This window comes from Lindgomyces ingoldianus, assembly GCF_010093535.1.
Source record: "Lindgomyces ingoldianus strain ATCC 200398 unplaced genomic scaffold BDR25scaffold_25, whole genome shotgun sequence".
Classification (NCBI taxonomy): Eukaryota; Fungi; Ascomycota; class Dothideomycetes; order Pleosporales; family Lindgomycetaceae; genus Lindgomyces; species Lindgomyces ingoldianus.
In genome coordinates, this window is record NW_022985186.1 from 555,075 (window position 1) to 574,101 (window position 19,027).

The 19,027-nt window shown below is 43.3% G+C and overlaps 2 protein-coding genes across 2 annotated transcripts; both read left to right on the forward strand.

The window, feature by feature from the left end:
• Nucleotides 1-250: 250 nt before the first annotated feature.
• BDR25DRAFT_316145 (acetyl-CoA synthetase-like protein) lies at nucleotides 251-10,818 on the forward strand (the record flags this gene model as incomplete). Its single annotated transcript, XM_033691580.1, has 12 exons — nucleotides 251-285; nucleotides 395-424; nucleotides 499-1,893; nucleotides 1,991-3,133; nucleotides 3,262-5,010; nucleotides 5,321-6,839; nucleotides 6,879-7,798; nucleotides 7,828-9,742; nucleotides 9,842-9,889; nucleotides 9,975-10,646; nucleotides 10,695-10,701; nucleotides 10,802-10,818. 12 exons carry the CDS (start codon nucleotides 251-253, stop codon nucleotides 10,816-10,818), a joined length of 9,450 nt encoding a protein of 3,149 aa, XP_033545199.1.
• Nucleotides 10,819-13,721: 2,903 nt separating this feature from the next.
• On the forward strand, nucleotides 13,722-14,812 carry BDR25DRAFT_373424 (CoA-dependent acyltransferase; the record flags this gene model as incomplete). The annotated part of the gene is made up of 1 exon (XM_033697282.1): nucleotides 13,722-14,812. Exon 1 carries the CDS (start codon nucleotides 13,754-13,756, stop codon nucleotides 14,810-14,812), a length of 1,059 nt encoding a protein of 352 aa, XP_033545200.1. The 5' UTR covers nucleotides 13,722-13,753.
• Nucleotides 14,813-19,027: the final 4,215 nt, after the last annotated feature.

The following is a 19,027-nucleotide window of genomic DNA, read 5'->3' on the forward strand; positions in this document are numbered from 1 at the left end:
GGTAGTAGACATAAATACCTATTAACGCCTGTTTACTACCTGTTAACGTCTAATTATTAAAGGAGATATAGATAGCAAAACTTAGATAAGGTTACTATTTATGCCCTCTATGTAATTAGGCAACGCTATATTAGTAGAGAGGGTGTTAGTATTAATAGAGATGGCGTTAGTAGAGTAGGCAAGATAACGCGTTAAAGTTATAATAGGTTTAGATAGGCACTAAGCTCTACTAGGTAGGCGGTAAGCTTTTATGTTGGCAGAATGGAAGACGCTAAGCTCTATTAGGTAGGCAGTAAGGTACTACCTTAGTAGCTGTAACTAGGATTTACTACTCCACGTACTAGGAGATACTGTAACCTTTAGTAATCCCCTAGTAAAACCTATAATATTGTAGCCTATTAAGTCTGTTAATTAAGTTAATTAAGTAAGCAAGATTTGCTTAATTAACTTAATAAATTTAGCTTCTGTGCTTAACAAGTCGACTTGATTGTTGCCAAGTCTGAGCAGGCGTTCCGGAGATTATGTCGCACAGTTCGTCTACATGCTTCAACCAACTGCGGATGTCCAGCAGTTCATGAAGGCTTGGGAGACTATTGTTAAAGCGGCACCCATTCTGCGCACTCGCATCATCGACGTACCGGGATACGGTCTTATGCAGACTATGATTAGTCAGCCGGCCAAATGGACCCGCCTGGGCGACACAATCACTCTTCACACCTATCGAAGAGCGGATCACGAGCTCGCCACTGGTCTAGGTACCCCATTGACACGATATACAGTGTTGCGGACACCCGAGGACGGCAGCCGGTACTTTGTATGGACCATCCATCATGCTCTTTATGATAGCTGGTCGATCTCTCTGATTCTGGAACGACTCGAAGGCTTTGTGGCTCCTCTCACCCCCCCGCCGCCCTTTCAGAGCTTTGTTAAACACATCACTGATATCGACAAGAGCGCTGCAGCAAAGTACTGGGAGCAGCAGTTCCAAGGTTTAGAAGCTCAAGTCTTTCCGCAACTACCCTCAAACACTTACCAGCCACTTTCTACGGCATCCATCAAGCGACGCCTTCATGTGCCGCACTGGCCGGACACAGGAATTACGCCGTCCAGTGTATTACGAGCAGCATGGTCTCTCTTGGCGTCAAAGTATGCCGATGGCACCGAAGTCATTTTTGGCGTCACTGTAGCTGGACGACAGGCTGCTGTGACCGATGTTGAGCGGATGATGGGACCAACCATAGCTACTGTTCCTGTGCGTATCACTCTTGACTGGTCACAGATGACTGTCGAGCAGCTGCTGCGGCAGGTTCAGGCACAATCAGTAGGGGTGATCGCATATGAGCAGATGGGCCTACAATGCATTCGACGCATAAGTCCCGAGGCTGACAGAGCATGCCAATTCCAGACCTTGCTCGTTGTACATGCTTCCGAGGAGGACGATCCGCGACATCAATGTACAAGCAGCCGCTGGTTCATCAGCAAGCGAGACGAAGATGGTTGGGATGATACTCATGTTACAGTGGCTGATACGCACGCTCTGGCGCTTGAATGCGATCTTCAGAGATACGGATTGCGATTGCGAGCCGCACATGACACCAACGTGATCGATGCCGACCGAGTCCAGCGGTTAGCAGTGCAGTTTGAGCATGTCATTCAGCAGCTGTGTGCGTCAAACAATGCCAGCAAATGTCTGTCAAGACTCAACATGTTATGTGAGCAAGACACCCATGATATATGGAGCCGGAATGCGGTCTTGCCAGAAGCTGATGACTCCTGCTTGCATGACCTTGTCACAAAGACGGCTGGCAATCAGCCTCAGGCCATGGCCATCAACGCATGGGATGGTGATTACACCTACGAAAAGTTCGAGGAATTGTCTTCGCTTCTTGCCAGGTATCTGATTAGTAGATGGGTGGATCGGAATACAATCGTGCCATTGCACTTCAGGAAGTCCAAACGGGCCCCTGTTGCGATGTTGGGTGTGATGAAGGCAGGTGGATCGGAATACAATCGTGCCATTGCACTTCAGGAAGTCCAAACGGGCCCCTGTTGCGATGTTGGGTGTGATGAAGGCAGGTGGTGCATCGGTCATGATGGACTCCCGCCAGCCACCAGAACGCATGAGGTCTGTTCTCGATCAGATCAAGCCTGCCGTGTTCATCACGTCAGCAGGCGATGAAAAGTTTGTGAGCAGCCTCAGCGGCACACCAACCATCGTGCTCAACGACAAACTAATGAGAGAGATCGCCAGCTCCGTTGTCGCTGCGGCGATCTTGCCACAGGTCCAACCATCAGATAGGCTGTATCTGATCTTCACTTCTGGCAGTACTGGTACACCAAAAGGCGCTCAGATCAGCCATTCGAATGTGTGCAGCGCCTTGCGCTACCAGAGACAGGCTCATGGCTACACGTCAGATGCGCGAGTATACGACTTTGGTTCTTACGCTTTCGATTCTGTTTGGGTCAACTTCATGAGCACATTCACCATTGGCGGCTGTCTTTGCATTCCTTCGGAACGAGAACGTAGCGACGATCTGGCTGCTTCCATCAAGCGATTCAATCCGACCATCCTCGATGTCACGCCGTCTGCCGCCACAGTTTTAGACGACAGCACTATCGCATCCCTGCGCACTTTGATTCTGGGAGGGGAGAGACTGACCTCTGAGTATGCTGAACGATGGTCTAGGCTTGTTGACATCAGACTTTCGTATGGGCCATGCGAATGCACGCCTACCGCTACTATTGCTACCATCTATCCCAATCACGAGGGCGAACCAAATATTGGTCACGGAACTGGTTGCCTGACCTGGATCACAGATACTGAAGAGGGCAAAACCCTCGTCCCAATCGGTACGATAGGGGAGTTGGTGCTGGAAGGACCTCTCGTTGGGCTCGGATACCTTGGTGATGAAGCAAAGACAGCAGCAGCCTTTATCAAGAGACCACCCTGGCTTAGTGCGGTTAGGCAAGATCGTAGGGGTCCTTTCTATAGGACTGGGGATCTTGTGAAATATAATCTCGACGGCACTCTCATGTTCATTGGCCGAAAGGACGCCCAAATCAAGATTCATGGTCAACGAGTCGAGCTTGCAGAGATTGAGGGCTATATGGCTCGTCATATACGCACACGCCAGTCAGCAGCTCTGTATCCTCAGACCTATCCCTTTGCGAAGAAGCTAGTGGGGGTGTTCGACATCCATGGTCGCCAAACAAGCAAAACTACAGCTTTATCGAATTGATCGATGCAGATACTGATCCCAGTGTTGTACAGCACATTCACGACCTCGAAGCCCTACTGAGAGAGTATTTGCCGCCATATATGGTCCCTTCTACCTGGGTACCACTCAAAGATCTGCCTCTCAACGCTTCAGGAAAGCTTAATCGACATCTCTTAGAAGACTGGTTGTGCCATTTAGACTGGCACACTATTGCCAAGATCGACACCATGAGTCACCCGCCCACGACTGTCGAGCCTCAGACACATAAACAACATATCCTACGCAACGCCTGTGGTGACATCCTGAACTCAACGCCAGCCAAGATTGATATACAGCGCTCGTTTGTTGCGAATGGCGGTGATTCGATATCAGCAATGCGTCTGTCGTCTTACTGTCGTACTTTAGGCTTGACACTCTCAGTCTCTAGCCTGCTGAAGGGCAAGTCCCTAATTATTGTGGCAGACCCCGCCTCGATGGATGCCCCAACACCTGTCTTGACCCATGTCGAGGTCCTTGATAAGGCTTTCAGTCTATCGCCAATTCAGAGGTGGTTCTTTGATCAAGCGCCACTGGAGGAACATCTCAATGAAAGACACCACTACAACCAAGGCTTCTACGTCAAGATGAGTCGCTTCGTGTCTCCTCAGAGACTGTCTGTCGCTATGCACAAGATTGTTCAACACCATTCCATGCTTCGTGTGCGGTTCACGACCTCTAGGGGCGGCTGGACGCAAAGCGCTCCTAGGGTGGAAGACGCTGTCTATAACTTCAGCTCTGTGGATGCTCAGAGCTTATCTGAGATCACTTCAAATGCTATCGAGCTCCATCGAAGCCTGAACTTTGAGCACGGCCCAGTCTTGGCCACAGCACTCTATCACCTGACACCTGAAAACGTTCAGTATCTCATATTGGTTGCCCATCATTTGGTGGTTGATCTGGTCTCATGGCGGATCATAATGGACGATCTTGAAGCCTTGTTGTCAGACAAGGAGCTTATTCACAGCACACCATTCCAGGTTTGGACGCAACTGCAAGCCGAAGAAGTACGTGATAATCTTGATTTCTGGAACTTCAACGAGCGGACTTCTAATACTACTCACGACCACATTATGAAGACCTTCGAGGCGGATCTTGCCACGACATCATTGCTACTCAAGGATTCTAACATTGCATTCAATTCTGAACCTGTTGATATCATCCTAGCTGCAGTATGGGATGCTTTTTTCCGCTCATTTCCTGAACGGACAGGGCTGACCATCTTCAACGAGGGTCACGGCCGTGAACCACTAACGGACACAGCTATCGATCTATCTCGGACTGTTGGCTGGTTCACATCGCTCAGTCCTCTACACGTGGATCGAAGCGTAGACGATAGCGCTGTGCACACAGTGAGACTAGTCAAAGATGCTCGAAGACGTCTCCCAACCAATGGGCTGGCATACTGGGTCTCAAGGTTCCTGAACCCGGATGGTATCAAAGCCTTTGAGTCGCACAGCTCTCCCATGGAAGTCCAATTCAACTATCTCGGGCAGTTTCAACAGCTCGAGCGAGCAGACTCACTCTTCACTGCCATAAATCTCGATGCCGCTGTGCCTGCAACAAGTCCGCACATGCCAACCTCTGTCCTCTTTGACATCAATGTCATCATTGAGGCTGGAGTCGCCAAGTTTTGTTTTGCTTGGAATCGACACATCGACCACCAAGATTCGATTCTAGCCTGGATCGCACAGATCGTACCATCACTGCAATCGCTTTGCTACGAACTGCGCGGCAGACCGACATCACGCACTTTGTGTGATTTCAAGTTTCTGAGCCTGGATTACAGTGGACTCGACGAATTGCAGAACAAAATTCTACCGCACCTTGAGCTACTCAATGATTCTCACATTTAGGACGTTCTACCATGCCCTCCGATGGTCGATGGCATCCTGCTAAGTCAAACAAAAGGCACAGGGTCGTACGAGACTTCTCAGACCTGGCAGATCGTGCCACGCGGATCATATCACATCGAGACCAGTAGGCTCGTCGATGCTTGGCAAGCATTGATCACGTCATTCGGCATTGCGAACCGTTTTCATTGAAAGCATGGATGCCACTCGCAGTGCCTTTGATTCCGCAGTTCTTTGTTCGCACCGTGGCAACATCCTCCTTGTCGAAAGTGAGAGCTATGAAGGAGCGCTCGACACAGTGAAGCATCTGCCGAGGGTCGACTATACTCAACCTCGACCTCCACACCGAATCACACTCTGTAGTATCTCTGGTCAGCCACATATCCTGTGCCAGATTGAGATCAGTCACGCCATATGTGATGGCGCCTCGACTGCTATCACTATAAAGGACTGGGTGAAAGCATATTCAGGGGAGCTCGATGTCCGGGAACTTCAAGATGTTACTCGGGATTTCACATTGGATTTGGCAGCCCATTCAAGGGTCGAGAGCACGGCGTACTGGAAGGATAAGTTGTCCGGTATGGAGCCTTGCATATTCCCTCATCTTAGGGCCCATACACCAGCTATAAGTTCTCAGCCAAATGGTGTCACATCTCTTGAGATTAGATCGGAAACCCTCAAGCTTGTTGAGCGATTCTGCAAATTGCAGGCCGTCACGCTCGCTAGTTTCTTTCAAAGCGCATGGACTTTTGTATCAGCTTATGTCGCGTCTAACAGAATCTGTTTCGGATATCTGGCCTCTGGACGTCAACTGCCTGTCAAAGGCATCGATCAGTCCATCGGTGCCTACGCAAATGTGATGATATGTCGTGCTGATCTTAGCCGACAGCATGATGAGAAGGGCTTCGTGCACTATATCTATGAGCAAGTCTTGGAAGACATGGGCTTTCAGCACTGCTCCGTAGCCGAGATCCAGCACGAGCTTGGCCTGCCGTCACTATTCAATACCATCATGTCTTTTCAGAAAGAAGAAGATTGCGTGGGCGAGCAAGATCCAGAGCACCAGGAGCTGAATTTCATCGAGGTTGATTGGCGTGATCCAACCGAATACGACATCACTATCAACATTAATCAGTCAAAGATAGCTGTCCGTGTGACTGCAGAATATCGTCTAGCCTGTATAGACTCCGAGCAAGCACGTCGAGTTATCTCACTCTTAGAGTCGACTATCATCTCGCTGGTCACCGAAACTGTTGGACCTTCGACAGCCACACACAGGACACTACCGGAACTTACTGCAACACAATCTGCGAGTGTGGATGATCTGCGAGATGTCTGGAATTGGAACAAGATAGTCCCGGAAACTGTCGACAAGTTAGTACATCATACCATTGCTGATGTAGCCAGACGAATCCCGAGAGCACCTGCCATATGCGCATGGGATGGCGAGTTCACTTATAGGGAGCTTGAAGCTGCTGCTAACAAACTTGCTCAGCATCTGGTCAGCCTTGGTGTGGGACCCAAGGTCATTGTCCCCCTTTGTTTTGAGAAGTCGAAATGGATGTCAGTATCAATGTTTGCGGTCATGAAGGCAGGCGCAGCGTCATTAGCAATAGACTGCACTCTTCCTAGAGAGCGTCTGCGCAGTATCATGCAACAGGTGCACCCTCTTGTGGTATTGGTATCTATTGCGCAGACTGAACTGGCCAAGCAGCTCACGGACAGGCCAATGGTAGTCATAAGCGATGCGCATCTGAACCAGCTAGCATAGCCGGCAGTCGAGATGCCGGAGGTGAAACCCTTGGATCAGCTGTATATCGTGTTCACATCCGGCAGTACTGGAGTGCCTAAAGGTGTCGCTACCACACACTCTAATTTCAGCAGTGCTATTCAGCATCAGCAGACTTCTATGGGGTTCAAGAGCACTTCGTGGGTGTACAACTTCGTCAAGTATGCCTTTGATGTCACATGGTCGAACTTCTTACACACTATGACCAGTGGTGGATGCCTGTGCATCCCATCTGAAACAGAAGCGATCGACAATCTGGCTGACTCCTTCTTGAAGTACAGGGCTAATTTTATCGATCTGACACCTTCTGTCGCAAGCACTATACGACCGGCTGACCTCCCTGCCTTAAACCACTTATTGTTTAGCGGTGAGGTCCTGCCTACCCATATCGGCGCTCAGTGGGCTGAACGAGCAATTGTTCTCAATACATATGGTCCTGCTGAGTGCAGTGTTAAAGCAACCTTCGCGAGAATCAGCGAGACTGAAGCACAAGTTGCCAACATCGGCCGCGGATTCGGACTGTGCACTTGGATCGTGCAGCCTATCAACCACCCCAAGCTTGTACCAGTAGGTGTTGTTGGAGAGCTTCTGCTAGAAGGCCCGCTTATCGGCACCGGCTACCTTGGAGATGTGTCGAGAATGCAGACAGCTTTCCTCGAAAATCCTCCTTGGCTCGTCCGCGGATTGCCGCATGACGCCTCGTCAGGCGCTCCAAGTCACCCTGGTCGTTATGGTCGATTGTATAAGACTGGAGACCTCGTGAGATATGAGTCAGTTGGGACCATGACCTTCGTTGGCCGCAATAATGCTCAAGTCAAGATCAATGGACAAAGAGTAGAGCTCGGCGACGTCGAGTATCATGTTCGAAACAACATCGCCATTGCTGATATGCAAGTCCAGGTGTTCGCTGAAATACTCACGCCATCCCAAGCTATACATCGATCCTCATGGTTTTCGTTCATGTGGTCAATGAGCAACGCGCTGACGACAGTGCAATCGATCGCACTGGACAGAGCGCCATGATCCTCACAGGTCTGAATGAGAGGCTAGCGGCGCACGTTCCGGCTCACATGATTCCATCTGCCTACCTGGTGCTGAAGGAGTTGCCTATGACGACTACTGGGAAAGCTGATCGTCGCCGGCTCCGCGAAATTGGTGAGAAGCTGACATTCGAGCAGATTATGGCGCTCAGTTCTGGCAGTGACGGAGGCCAACAGCCTTGTACAGCTACAGAGCGGCAATTGCGAAACCTCTGGGCTCAAGTGCTTAGTATCAAGACATCAGACACTATCAAAGTAGATCACAACTTCTTCCAAATTGGGGGGGATTCAATCAGAGCCATGAAACTAGTGGGCCTGGCTCGTAAGGTAGGGCTTCATTTATCGGTCTCGAGTATCTTCAAGCAGCCCATACTCAAGGACATGGCAAGATCAACAGGTCAAGTCTCCGGTCTCGATGAGGACGACATCCCGCCATTCTCATTACTAATTACCAGGAAGGATGCTCGAAAGCTACTGGAACAAGCTGCAGAACTGGGTCAAGTTGACATTGCTCGAATAGAAGACATCTTTCCGTGCACTCCACTGCAAGAAGGGCTTCTAGCGCTCACAGCAAAAAGAGCTGGTGACTATACTGCTCAATACATTATCCCTCTGCAACGCTCAGTCGATCTTGTACGATTTAAACGGGCATGGGAGGAGGTGCTGAGAACGACACCAACTCTGCGCTCCCGGATCGTGGATCTTGCGTATCAAGGACTTGTGCAGGTCATTCTTGATCACAATGTTCAATGGTCTCATTACTTCAGTGTCAGCGAGTATCGAGAAGTTGACGAAAAGGCAGAAATTGGTTTGGGCAAGCAGCTTGTACGATATGCTACCATCTCCGAGAACAACCAGAGTCGAACACATTGCTTCGCATGGACAATTCATCACGCACTCTACGATGGATCGTCCATGAGGCTCATTATGGGCAGGCTAAACCAGGCTTACCAGGATACTTTTGCTCTGCAGCCTGCTCCTCCATTCAGCCGCTTTGTCAGACACATTCTCAACATCGAGGAAGGAGATGCCAACAGCTTCTGGCAAGCACAATTTGCTGGACTAGAAGCGCAGGTGTTTCCAAAATTACCTTCAGCAATGTATCAGCCAAGGGCGGAGTCATATGTCATTCATTATATCAAAAACGTCACCTGGCCTCGATCGAGCATCACTGCTGCTACAGCAATCCGCTCCTCGTGGTCGATACTCACAGTCCGCCTCACGAATTCGAGTGACGTGATATTCGGTGTAACGATGAATGGTCGCCAGGCTGCAGTCTATCAGATCGATGAGATGACAGGTCCCACACTCACAACTCTGCCTGTACGAACGATCTTCGACTGGGAGCAGTCTGTAGAAGCATATCTGGATCAAGTCCAAAGAGAGATGACAGAAATGATCCCGTACGAACAAACAGGTTTGCAGAACACTTCACGAATCAACAACGAATGCAGGCAGGCTTGCAACTTCCAATCATTACTACTGATCCACCCTTTTGAGGAGACCAAGGATCTAGCGAGTTTGCTATTCGTTGCTCACAATAACGACGATCCAGAAGAGGTTGCCTCTAGAGACTTCGCAACTTACGCCCTGACGCTAGAATGCGAATTGGAGGAGCACGGTCTGAAGCTCAAATTCGAATATGATGACGGAGTCATCGGCAGTATCCGTGTTTCGAACTTGGCAGACCAGTTCGAGCACATTTTGCGCCAATTGTGCGACTCATCAAACAGCACGAAACGAATCGCCGAGATTGAGGCGGTCAGCAAGACGGAGCTCGATATCATCTGGACTTGGAACGCAAAGGTACCGACGACGATCGAGGCTCGAGTCCACAATCTCATAGCTGATGCATGTCTGAAACAACCTCATGCTACAGCAATCCACGCTTGGGACGGTATCTAGACGTATGCGGAAGTGCACGATATGTCAACTCGCCTAGCACATCATCTAGTGAGTCATTGATGAATGGTTCATCTCAGAATGCCAGAGTATTACGTCCAGAAAATACAAATTACTGATACTCTTATGCTTCTAGGTACATCTCGGAGTCGGCTGTGAGACAGTCGTTCCTCTTTGCTTCGAGAAGTCGAAGTGGACGCCTATTGCGATGCTAGCTGTGATGAAAGCAGGTGGCACTTGTGTGACACTAGATCCCGCCCTACCTCAAGATCGACTGTTCAAAATCGTCCACCAAATCAAGCCATCGATCATTCTGTCTTCATCAACCAACAGGAACCTTTCTAGTCGATTATGCGAGTGGAAGCCTGTCATCGTTGTCAACGACAAACTCCAAGCGCTATTTGATAAGCAGACTTCAAAACTTCCTAGGATACAGCATGCTTTGGCCTCTCTTTTCGAGCAATTCGATATGCTAAGGATGGTCGTCATCCCGTACAAGAACATGTTCCTGCAAATCGTCCTCAGACATGTTAGCAGCGGCAGTACAGTTTTCGAGATTGCAGCGGATAGTCTCGATGAGTACACTTTGCATCTGAAGAATCGGGACCTGCTGTCCGATCTGCATTTCGGGGATGTTGTCACAAAGATCTTCATTGTTCGCCAGACCAGAGACCAGAGATATCGAATCGTGGTTCGACTGTCACATGCTCAGTATGATGGGATAGCGCTCGAAAAGATGTGGACAGCATTCGAAGACAGCTACAATTCATCAGTGTGTGTCAACGGTGCAATACCAGCGTTCCCAACTGTACGTAATACGTTTTAACTCGCTGTTTTTTAGGCTGTAACTTCTTAGTTTGTTAGTACGTTTTAACATAAAGGGAGAATTTAAATCTACTTACAGGGCGTAACTGTTATAGCTTATAATCCTCCTACATTTTAACAGCTTACAAGACGTTACAGCGTATACAGTCTACTAAGTCCCCTATTTTACTGTAAATATAACCCTGCTAGAGCTAGTTTTTCTGCAGTTAAAAAGCTTTAATTATTAAGCTAAAAAGCTTATTTTTATTATAAGTAACAGTCCTCTTACTTCTAAAAAAAAACCTCTTATAATTGCAGCTTATAAAAAGGATAGATAAGAAGTTAAAAGTAATTTTATATAGTGTAAAGTAAAAGAGTTGTCTAACTTATTCTTACTAAGTAAAAAGGTTAGTAAATAAAGAGCTATTATTATTAGCTATAGTAACATCTTTACAGTAGCTATTATAGTACTGCTATAACTCTATTATTTTTTACTACTTTTTATATAAGCAGCTGCTAGTAAAGAGGCTTACGTTAATAAAAAAAGTCCTTTTAAAGCTCTTATTATAATAGTTACTACTAGGTAACTTATGTTGCGTAGGCTTTTAAGTAATATTATTATTATTAGCTTTAGCCTTAGCCTTTACATTAATATACTTTTAAAAAATAGCTTTTATTAAAGCCTTAGCTTTTTTATGCTATGTAAGGTGCTTTCTTTAGTAGTCTTTAAACTAAATAAGATAAAGTTAAGAGTTTAAAATTATTACTATATAGTAATAAAATATAGGTAGCTTAATAATAAACTTTTTTTAGTATATAAGTAACTTCTTTATGCTAAATGCTATGCTAGATTTAAAGTAGTAATTATTACTCTTACCCTTAAGTTTATTGCCTATATATAGAAGCTTAGTATAAAGGTGTTGTAAGTTAATAATAGATATCTAGAAAGAGCTATAAAAGCTGTTACTCTTAAAGCGTTTTATTATAAAGTAAAAGACTTTAAAAAACTTATAAAAGTAATTAACTTTCTTTTATTTATTTTTAGTAATAACCTTAGTAAAAGCAGAGTTACTAGAAATAGTAAAGTTTATAAAGTTATTATTAGTGCTTCTTTACTTATATATAAACTTAGTAATAGTGTTCTTAAGCTTAAAACAGCAAAGAAGCATAAGATAAATGCTGTGCTAGTGTACACTACTATCTTATATAAAATTAAGCATTCTAAAGCTCTAAAAAGGGTTATTATTATTAAAAGCAGCCTAAAAAGTTATAAAGGCCTTTTATTATTTATATAATGCTAGCACTATATTTATAAAATTATAAAGTTTTTTAATAACTTTATAGCAGCAATAAAGGTTAAATTATTTCTAAAAAGCTGCTTAGGCAAGCTCTGCTTTAAAAGCGCTTATTTTTTTACTATAAATAACTACTTTTACTACTAGCTAGATTATATAGCCAGCGCAGCGTATACAGTACTTAGAGGTAAGGGGCATATTAAGATGTTAGGTAAGAGCAGAGATAGTCTTATTATTATTATTTAACACATTATTAGCTACTAAATAATAAAATTTTAACATAATTTTAAAGTTATTAACAACTTTAATAATCTCTAGCGCTTAATTTACTTTAGTATAGTTGCTATACAGGTTGCAAAAGCTAATTAAGATGTTATAGTGTTAGTAGTTAACATCTACACAGTATTATTAGTTAGTGTTTAGTTTAATAAAAGATGCTAAGACGCTAAACTAATAAGCTAAAGTACACTTACTAATAAAGTGTAACACTACACTTAAGAAGAAAAAGTAGTTTAGAGAAGTCTATATATTAATGCTTAATATAATTTTACTTTAGGCTATTCTTAGCATTATTTAAATCTTCTGCTTCTGCTATGTATATCCCTACTGCATGTAGGACAAATATGTAGTATTAGACGCTAAAAAGGCAGCAAGAAGATTAGCTTTATTCTAAGTAATAATACTCTAAAGTTTTACTAATAATGCTGTATAAAAAAAAATATTATAAAGTATTACCTAGTTAATAACTACTACTTGTAAAGCTTTCTTTTACTAAATACTATAAAAGATAATATATAACAAGCTTATAACCTTATAAGCTACTTTAAATAAACTTAAAAAAATTCTTAGCCTATTAAGTAAAAGAGTGCTTTTACTTTCTCTACTAATATCTATCTAGTGCTTCTTTCTAAGGTAGTAGATAATATAAGTGTAACTATTAACTTTTTTTACCTCTCTATAATTACCTTTAGTGTAGCACTTTCTACAAAGCTATAACTTTATCCTAGAGGTGTCTCTCTTATTATTATACACTAAATTAGCTTTATAAAGCTATATCTAGAATAACTAATAATTACTATATAATTAGCTTTTATGCTTTACTTAGTATCTAAGCTTTTCTAGCCTTAACTTTCTATTTCTTATCTAGATGTTGTCCTACTTAATAGTAAATAATACCTTATTATTAAAAGCAGGGTTGTCTAGGTACTTCTTTATAAGGGCTAAGAGACTATTAAATAGCGTGCTATTACAAAAAAAAACTAAGAACTCTAATAATAAGAACCTTAATTAGGCAAGTTAACAAGAACTAGCGTAATAAGTAACCCTAGTTTAGTAGAAAAAGCTAGCTTAAAAGGATCCTTAGGATAAGGCTGTACGCCTACTACACTAAAGGAACTAGGATATCTAGCTTATAATAAGTAAGTTTATAGGTAATTATAATTCTTAACTAAAATTATAGGATCTTACACCTTAATCTCCTCCTCTACTAGCTCCTTAATTGTTGTACAAACTACAGAGTTTTTACTTAATTATTACTCTAAAAACATAACTTTAAACACCCTTCTAACGCGTCCCTATAGCTGTCTAATAAGACCTTATATTACTAGGAAATATTGTCTCTCTAAGACGTATTACGGTCCGTAATGGGAGCTGGCTCCTACGTACGTTACGGCTCACACTCCTCCTACGTTTCAACGGCTCACGTGACTGCTACGTTCACGTATCTACGAGTCGTAGTACGTACGGTTGGGAACGCTGTGCAATACCTTCATTTGCGCACCACCTATACAGTCTATCACTCCTCGACAGAGAGAAGATGTCACAGTATTGGAGCAAGCTGCTCAAGGGCAGCAGCCGAAGAGAGCTCAAGCATCACACTACCTTTCAACTCGGATATGGTACCGGCCCGGAAGTGGTCAAGACACTGCCGACCGCCATGATCAACTCGGAGGACTTCACTTTCGCCAACGTGCTCAAAGCAGCCTGGGCATACGTCCTCGCCAGGCACTTGGCGACTAATGATATTGTCTTTGGCAGTCTCGTCCATGGTCGCAGCCAAGCAGGCAGCCAAGACGTCTTTGGTGCATGCATCAATATCATACCGTATCGCATCATCTTTGAGCAGAATTGGACAGCAAGAGATCTCCTCACAGCTGTAGCTGCTCAACAGCTAGCCAGCACGCCCTTCAAGAGCATGGGCGGTCAGAGCATCATTCGCAATTGCACTAACTGGATCAAGTGGTCGTTCTTCAGCTCCGTGATCATCCATCAGAACTTCGAACATCGCAGTCTGCGAGGAAGGACTGTGGACTTCGATAGTGCCGACTTATCTACAGGTGATGTTGACGATGTTCAGGTATATGTCATCTCTACGCCGGGAGAAGATGGTATGGAGATCCTCCTCAGTTTCAAGGATCAAGTCGTTCCGCAGGCACTAGCGGAGAGAATGGCATCAGATCTAAGCGAGAGCATCACTAGGTTATACACAAAGATGGGTGCCAAGCTCATGGCGCCCATGGCGCCGAGGGAGACCTATGATATGTTGGCCTTGCTGCCACTGCCAGAGGAGAAGCGCAGCAGTGTGTCGCCTACCAGTGAGCAATTGACAACTCTGGCAAAATGCTCGGCAGATTTGAGAACCGCTCTCGGCGCGGCGTGGTGCGATGTTTTGTCTACACAAGAAATACCCTGCGACAACTCCACAGAGTCTCTGTTCGACCTCGGAGGTGATGCGAGCAGTGCTGGTCAGCTTGCCGCTCATTTGCAGAGGCGTAGCTATCGTGTCAGAATTGAAGAAGTTGTTGAGCATCCATCTTGGTTTGAATTGCTGCTTTGCTTGAGCCAGCCGCAGAGAGGAGTCAAGGCAAACGAATAGAGAGGATATAGGCACAGGAACAAGGAAGATATCACGAGGGTACCAGGATGACAGCATTAAAGCAGGCAAGCTCTATGGGAGATTTTGTGTATCACGGCCATGTTCAATTGAGTGTTGTATAATACATGCCTACCTTGAACCCAATGAATCTCGCCGTTTAAATACTTGAAGAGCAAAGAAGAGTTATGTGCCACTTGAGTGGCCACAAAAAGTTGTCGAGGGCTCTTCAGAGCTAGCCGTAGGTATGACTTATCGACTGGTTCACCGATAGTACGCGAGAAAGCCTCGTTATGACGGACCGTGCAACGTCTTACTTATGCTCAAAGACAATGTGGCAGAACGAAGTTATTTCTCTCCAGCGCCCATACATGGTCCTAGCTCCATCAGTCTGAATCTGCGGTAGCGTGTTCGGTCACCGTCGAGGCTACCAGAATATGAATCTCCATGCAGTCATGCGAACATTCGCCTGGCTATAAGCACTCCACAAGTATGAACGCTTCTCTTATAGCACCCTGGGTGCATCATCACCCGGGCGTTCTTTCACGGGTAGATATCGTGCAGCACCGACGCATGCCGAATCATTCCTGTATTGTGCGCTGGATTACACCTAGCGGGGGTGAAGGGTATTGGACACGAAGGAAGAGCTGATGCAGAGCTGATGCGGCGGCGAGACGTGTTATAGACAATGGGAGTCGGCTAGTTTAGCTATGTCCGCATCTGATATAACGTCAGCAATGAATGCGTTGAAATGTTCAAACGCCAGGATAGAATGACAACACATATCAGAAGTTGCGTATTTGTAATTGCTAATCAACCACCCATTGAAGAGTGTCATAAGCCGCGATAATTTCTCTTTGGAAAATTCATCATAATAGTTGTGCAGGAGTTGAGGTATGAGGTAGCGGGGAGGACTGTACCTTTGGAGTGATGAGAGGCTCAGGAGCATGCCTCAGTATTTGAGGCACGCGATGGTGTCGCATCATGCCAGACGCGAATTTGAAGAATGATGAAGGTTGGAAAAAAATTCTCCTTAGCGCATAATCCACGTGACGAGCTGACAAATCGCCGCCAGCCTAAAAACGGAACTGAGCAGCTGCGGGGTTGAGCCGAGAAAGACTCCTTTGAGCTGCGGCTGTGCAGCCTGAGCAGAGGCTGAGCGGAAGTTGAGCCGGGTAACAAAGCGCTTAGTAAAGCAGTAAAAACGACTAGCTAGTTAACCAAAGAGGGTGCTAAGGCTCGGTCAAGGTTGGTGTGTGAGTAACTACCATAAGAACAATCTTATAATCGCCCACTGGCGCACCAATCCCGTGTAGACTAGTAAACAGCGCTAGCGGGGGAGCGAACTTATCAAGGCGAAGCTGTGAACAATCAGGGCCGGGAGTAAGGTGCGCAATAATTTCTAGATTATGCTTCTATAAGAGTTAAACAGATTTAAAGAATCCTGCTCCCTATCTAACTAAGACGCTAGAGCAAAGAGGTAGCTTTAAAAGATAAACTAGACGCTTAATAATATAATCTAAAGGTTAATATACTAAGTACTCTACTCTAACTTATAAAAATTAACTGTTTAAGAGGCTCTTTTAGCTAATTGCTTATAGGTTAAGCACTTAAGTAGCAAGAGTAAGAGTATTATACAGTATGCACAGCGTATAGGTAGTTAAGATAGGCAATAACATTAGGTTCTTGCTTGTCTCATCCTTGTACAGATGGAAAGGAGAATAAATATTTACATGTTCGCGCACGAGCACCACGTGATCCTCTCTCGCACGATAGCTTGTATCCTAACTGTAATGCTGCTGTCTACAGACATTAACTAATCTAAAGAAATTAAATATTACAAAGTAACGTAGTAGATTACTAAGCTAGCTACTTTTTCTAACTCTTTTATTAACATAAGATAGCTTAACAACGTAATGTAAAACTAACTTAATAAGAAAGTAAAATAGATTTTACTTAATAAGTATATAATTCTAGCTAATTTAAAAGCTTATAACGCACTATCGAAGCTTTTAATGTTTAACTTTAAAGTAATCTTAATTAATAAAATTTTATTTTATTTTAATAAGAAAGATAACTAAGCTATAAAAAGCTTACTATAGCTAAAAAGTAAATAATTATTTAATATATTTTTAACTTTAATTTATAAGGATTCTTTTTTTAGCTAAGTAAAGTAGTAAATATAATAAATAAACTACTAACTATGTATAGAAAAAGGCTAATAAATAGAAAATTAGCTTTCGAATTTAATATATATATATATCTCTCTATATATATACTTAAAATAGCGATTAATTAAGTAAAAAACTACATTATTTAAGAATATAGCTGAAAAATTTAAACTTATTAGCATATAGTTTATAATAGTGTAAAACATAATAATTAAGTATAGTGTTTAAAATAATAATAATATATAACATTAATAAAACTAACTTGTAGAGAAGTATAATTTAGTTTATAAAAGCTATTATAACATTAAAAAGATATTAAAGGCTTAATCTTATATAGCTAAGTAATTAAAAGTACGTTACTGTTATTTAAAGCATTTATACTATAAAGTTAATAATTTTACTTTTTAAAAAAGCTGTTTACTAGCCTTAAAAAGCTTATTTTTAATATATTTATATATAACAACTATTAAAAAGCTTTTAAAACCTTAGAGGTAGTTGTTTTTTAATATACGCAGTGCTTAAACGCTTTAAAATACAACTATACACTATATAAAAACTCTCTATACTATAAACTCTTTAAGTAATACTTTTAAATTTACAACCTAATTAAAGCTTATTAAGAAAGCTAATTAATACTATACTAAAATATACTTACAAGCTCTTATATTTCTACGCTTAAAAAGTAAGCAAAAATACTAGCTAAGTAAAAATTATATAAACAAAAGCAAATTTAGTATAAAGTATAGTAAAGACTAGTATAAATAGCTGCTAAGGCTACTAAAGCTACTAAAGCGCTTTAGAGATTAAAGAGAGCTAATTATATAAATAGTTAAAAAATATGTAGCTAAGTGTGTAAGACGATAGAAACTATAAACTAGGTATAATATATACTAGCTTTTTATTTAATAGTAATTAATCTATCAGGTTAAGATAGTCCTTACGCGCGACAGGTATATATAATTCTGTACACAGAACCAACCGTTGGTTGATTATTATATAAGAAAGGAGCTCTATACCACTACGCTAATACAACTTAAAAGATGCGAATAATCAAGCAACAGTTGATTCTGCGTACAGAATAGTATATATACCTGTCGCGCGTAAGGACCATCTCGGCCTTACATAATCTAGTGTTCTACAACATAAGTTAGTCATGCTAAGAAAAAGTAGCTAGCTTAGTAATCTACTGCGTTACGTGTTATAAAGTAAAATATAATTTAAGTACTAAAATTTAGTTAGAGTAGACTATTTGCTTGTGTAGACTGCTTGCTTGTAAAATAAGTTGTACTAAAGATATTTTCACATACAATTATCTGCGTATATATATCCTTCTGCTGTGCTAGCTAGAAGGTCGATCTTTTGGCAATGCAACAGTTATACGAATAGTATTATAGCCAGCTGTAGTAAAAAGAACGTTAAGGCAGAAACTAGGAAGGCTACGTAGCATGTTAGCTAGTTAGAGAGCAAGTTTTTAATTAGTAGACAGAGATAAGATAGAGGAGGTAGGTAAGGCGTAGAAAGGGCGTCGACTGCTTAGCAGAGGCGCTAGGGTTTAGGTTAGAGCATTAAGGGAAAGAGATAAGGAGGAAGCCTAGCGACATGAGGACAAGCATTTTATAGACGTTAAAAGCGGCGGGTTGATGGAGGGAGGAACGATGCCCGATGGGGTAAACGCAAGGACTGCACTAAACCCGAAGAGGAAGCCCCCGGACAGAGATTACGGGCGTTTGAATCTCGCCTGATGGGCTTGAGTGAATCTACTTTAATACAGACCTTGACAAGGTGTTGGTTGATGCTCTCTCAGTTGACACGATGAGATGAGACAAAACAGTCTTCTTGTCCGAATTCAGACTATTGTTTAGCATGCTCTGTGGAGGTTATTTGCACCGCACGTTGAGAAATTCACTCGAGTTCGCCTTTGATGCGAAGCGGGGACTCAGGACTGGTATCAGCAGCAAGAATTGTGGAGATAACGTTCCTATCCTGTTAACAACAGATGGAATGCTTGCCCGGTCTCCAATGCCTTTTCGCTTCAACTCATGGGTAA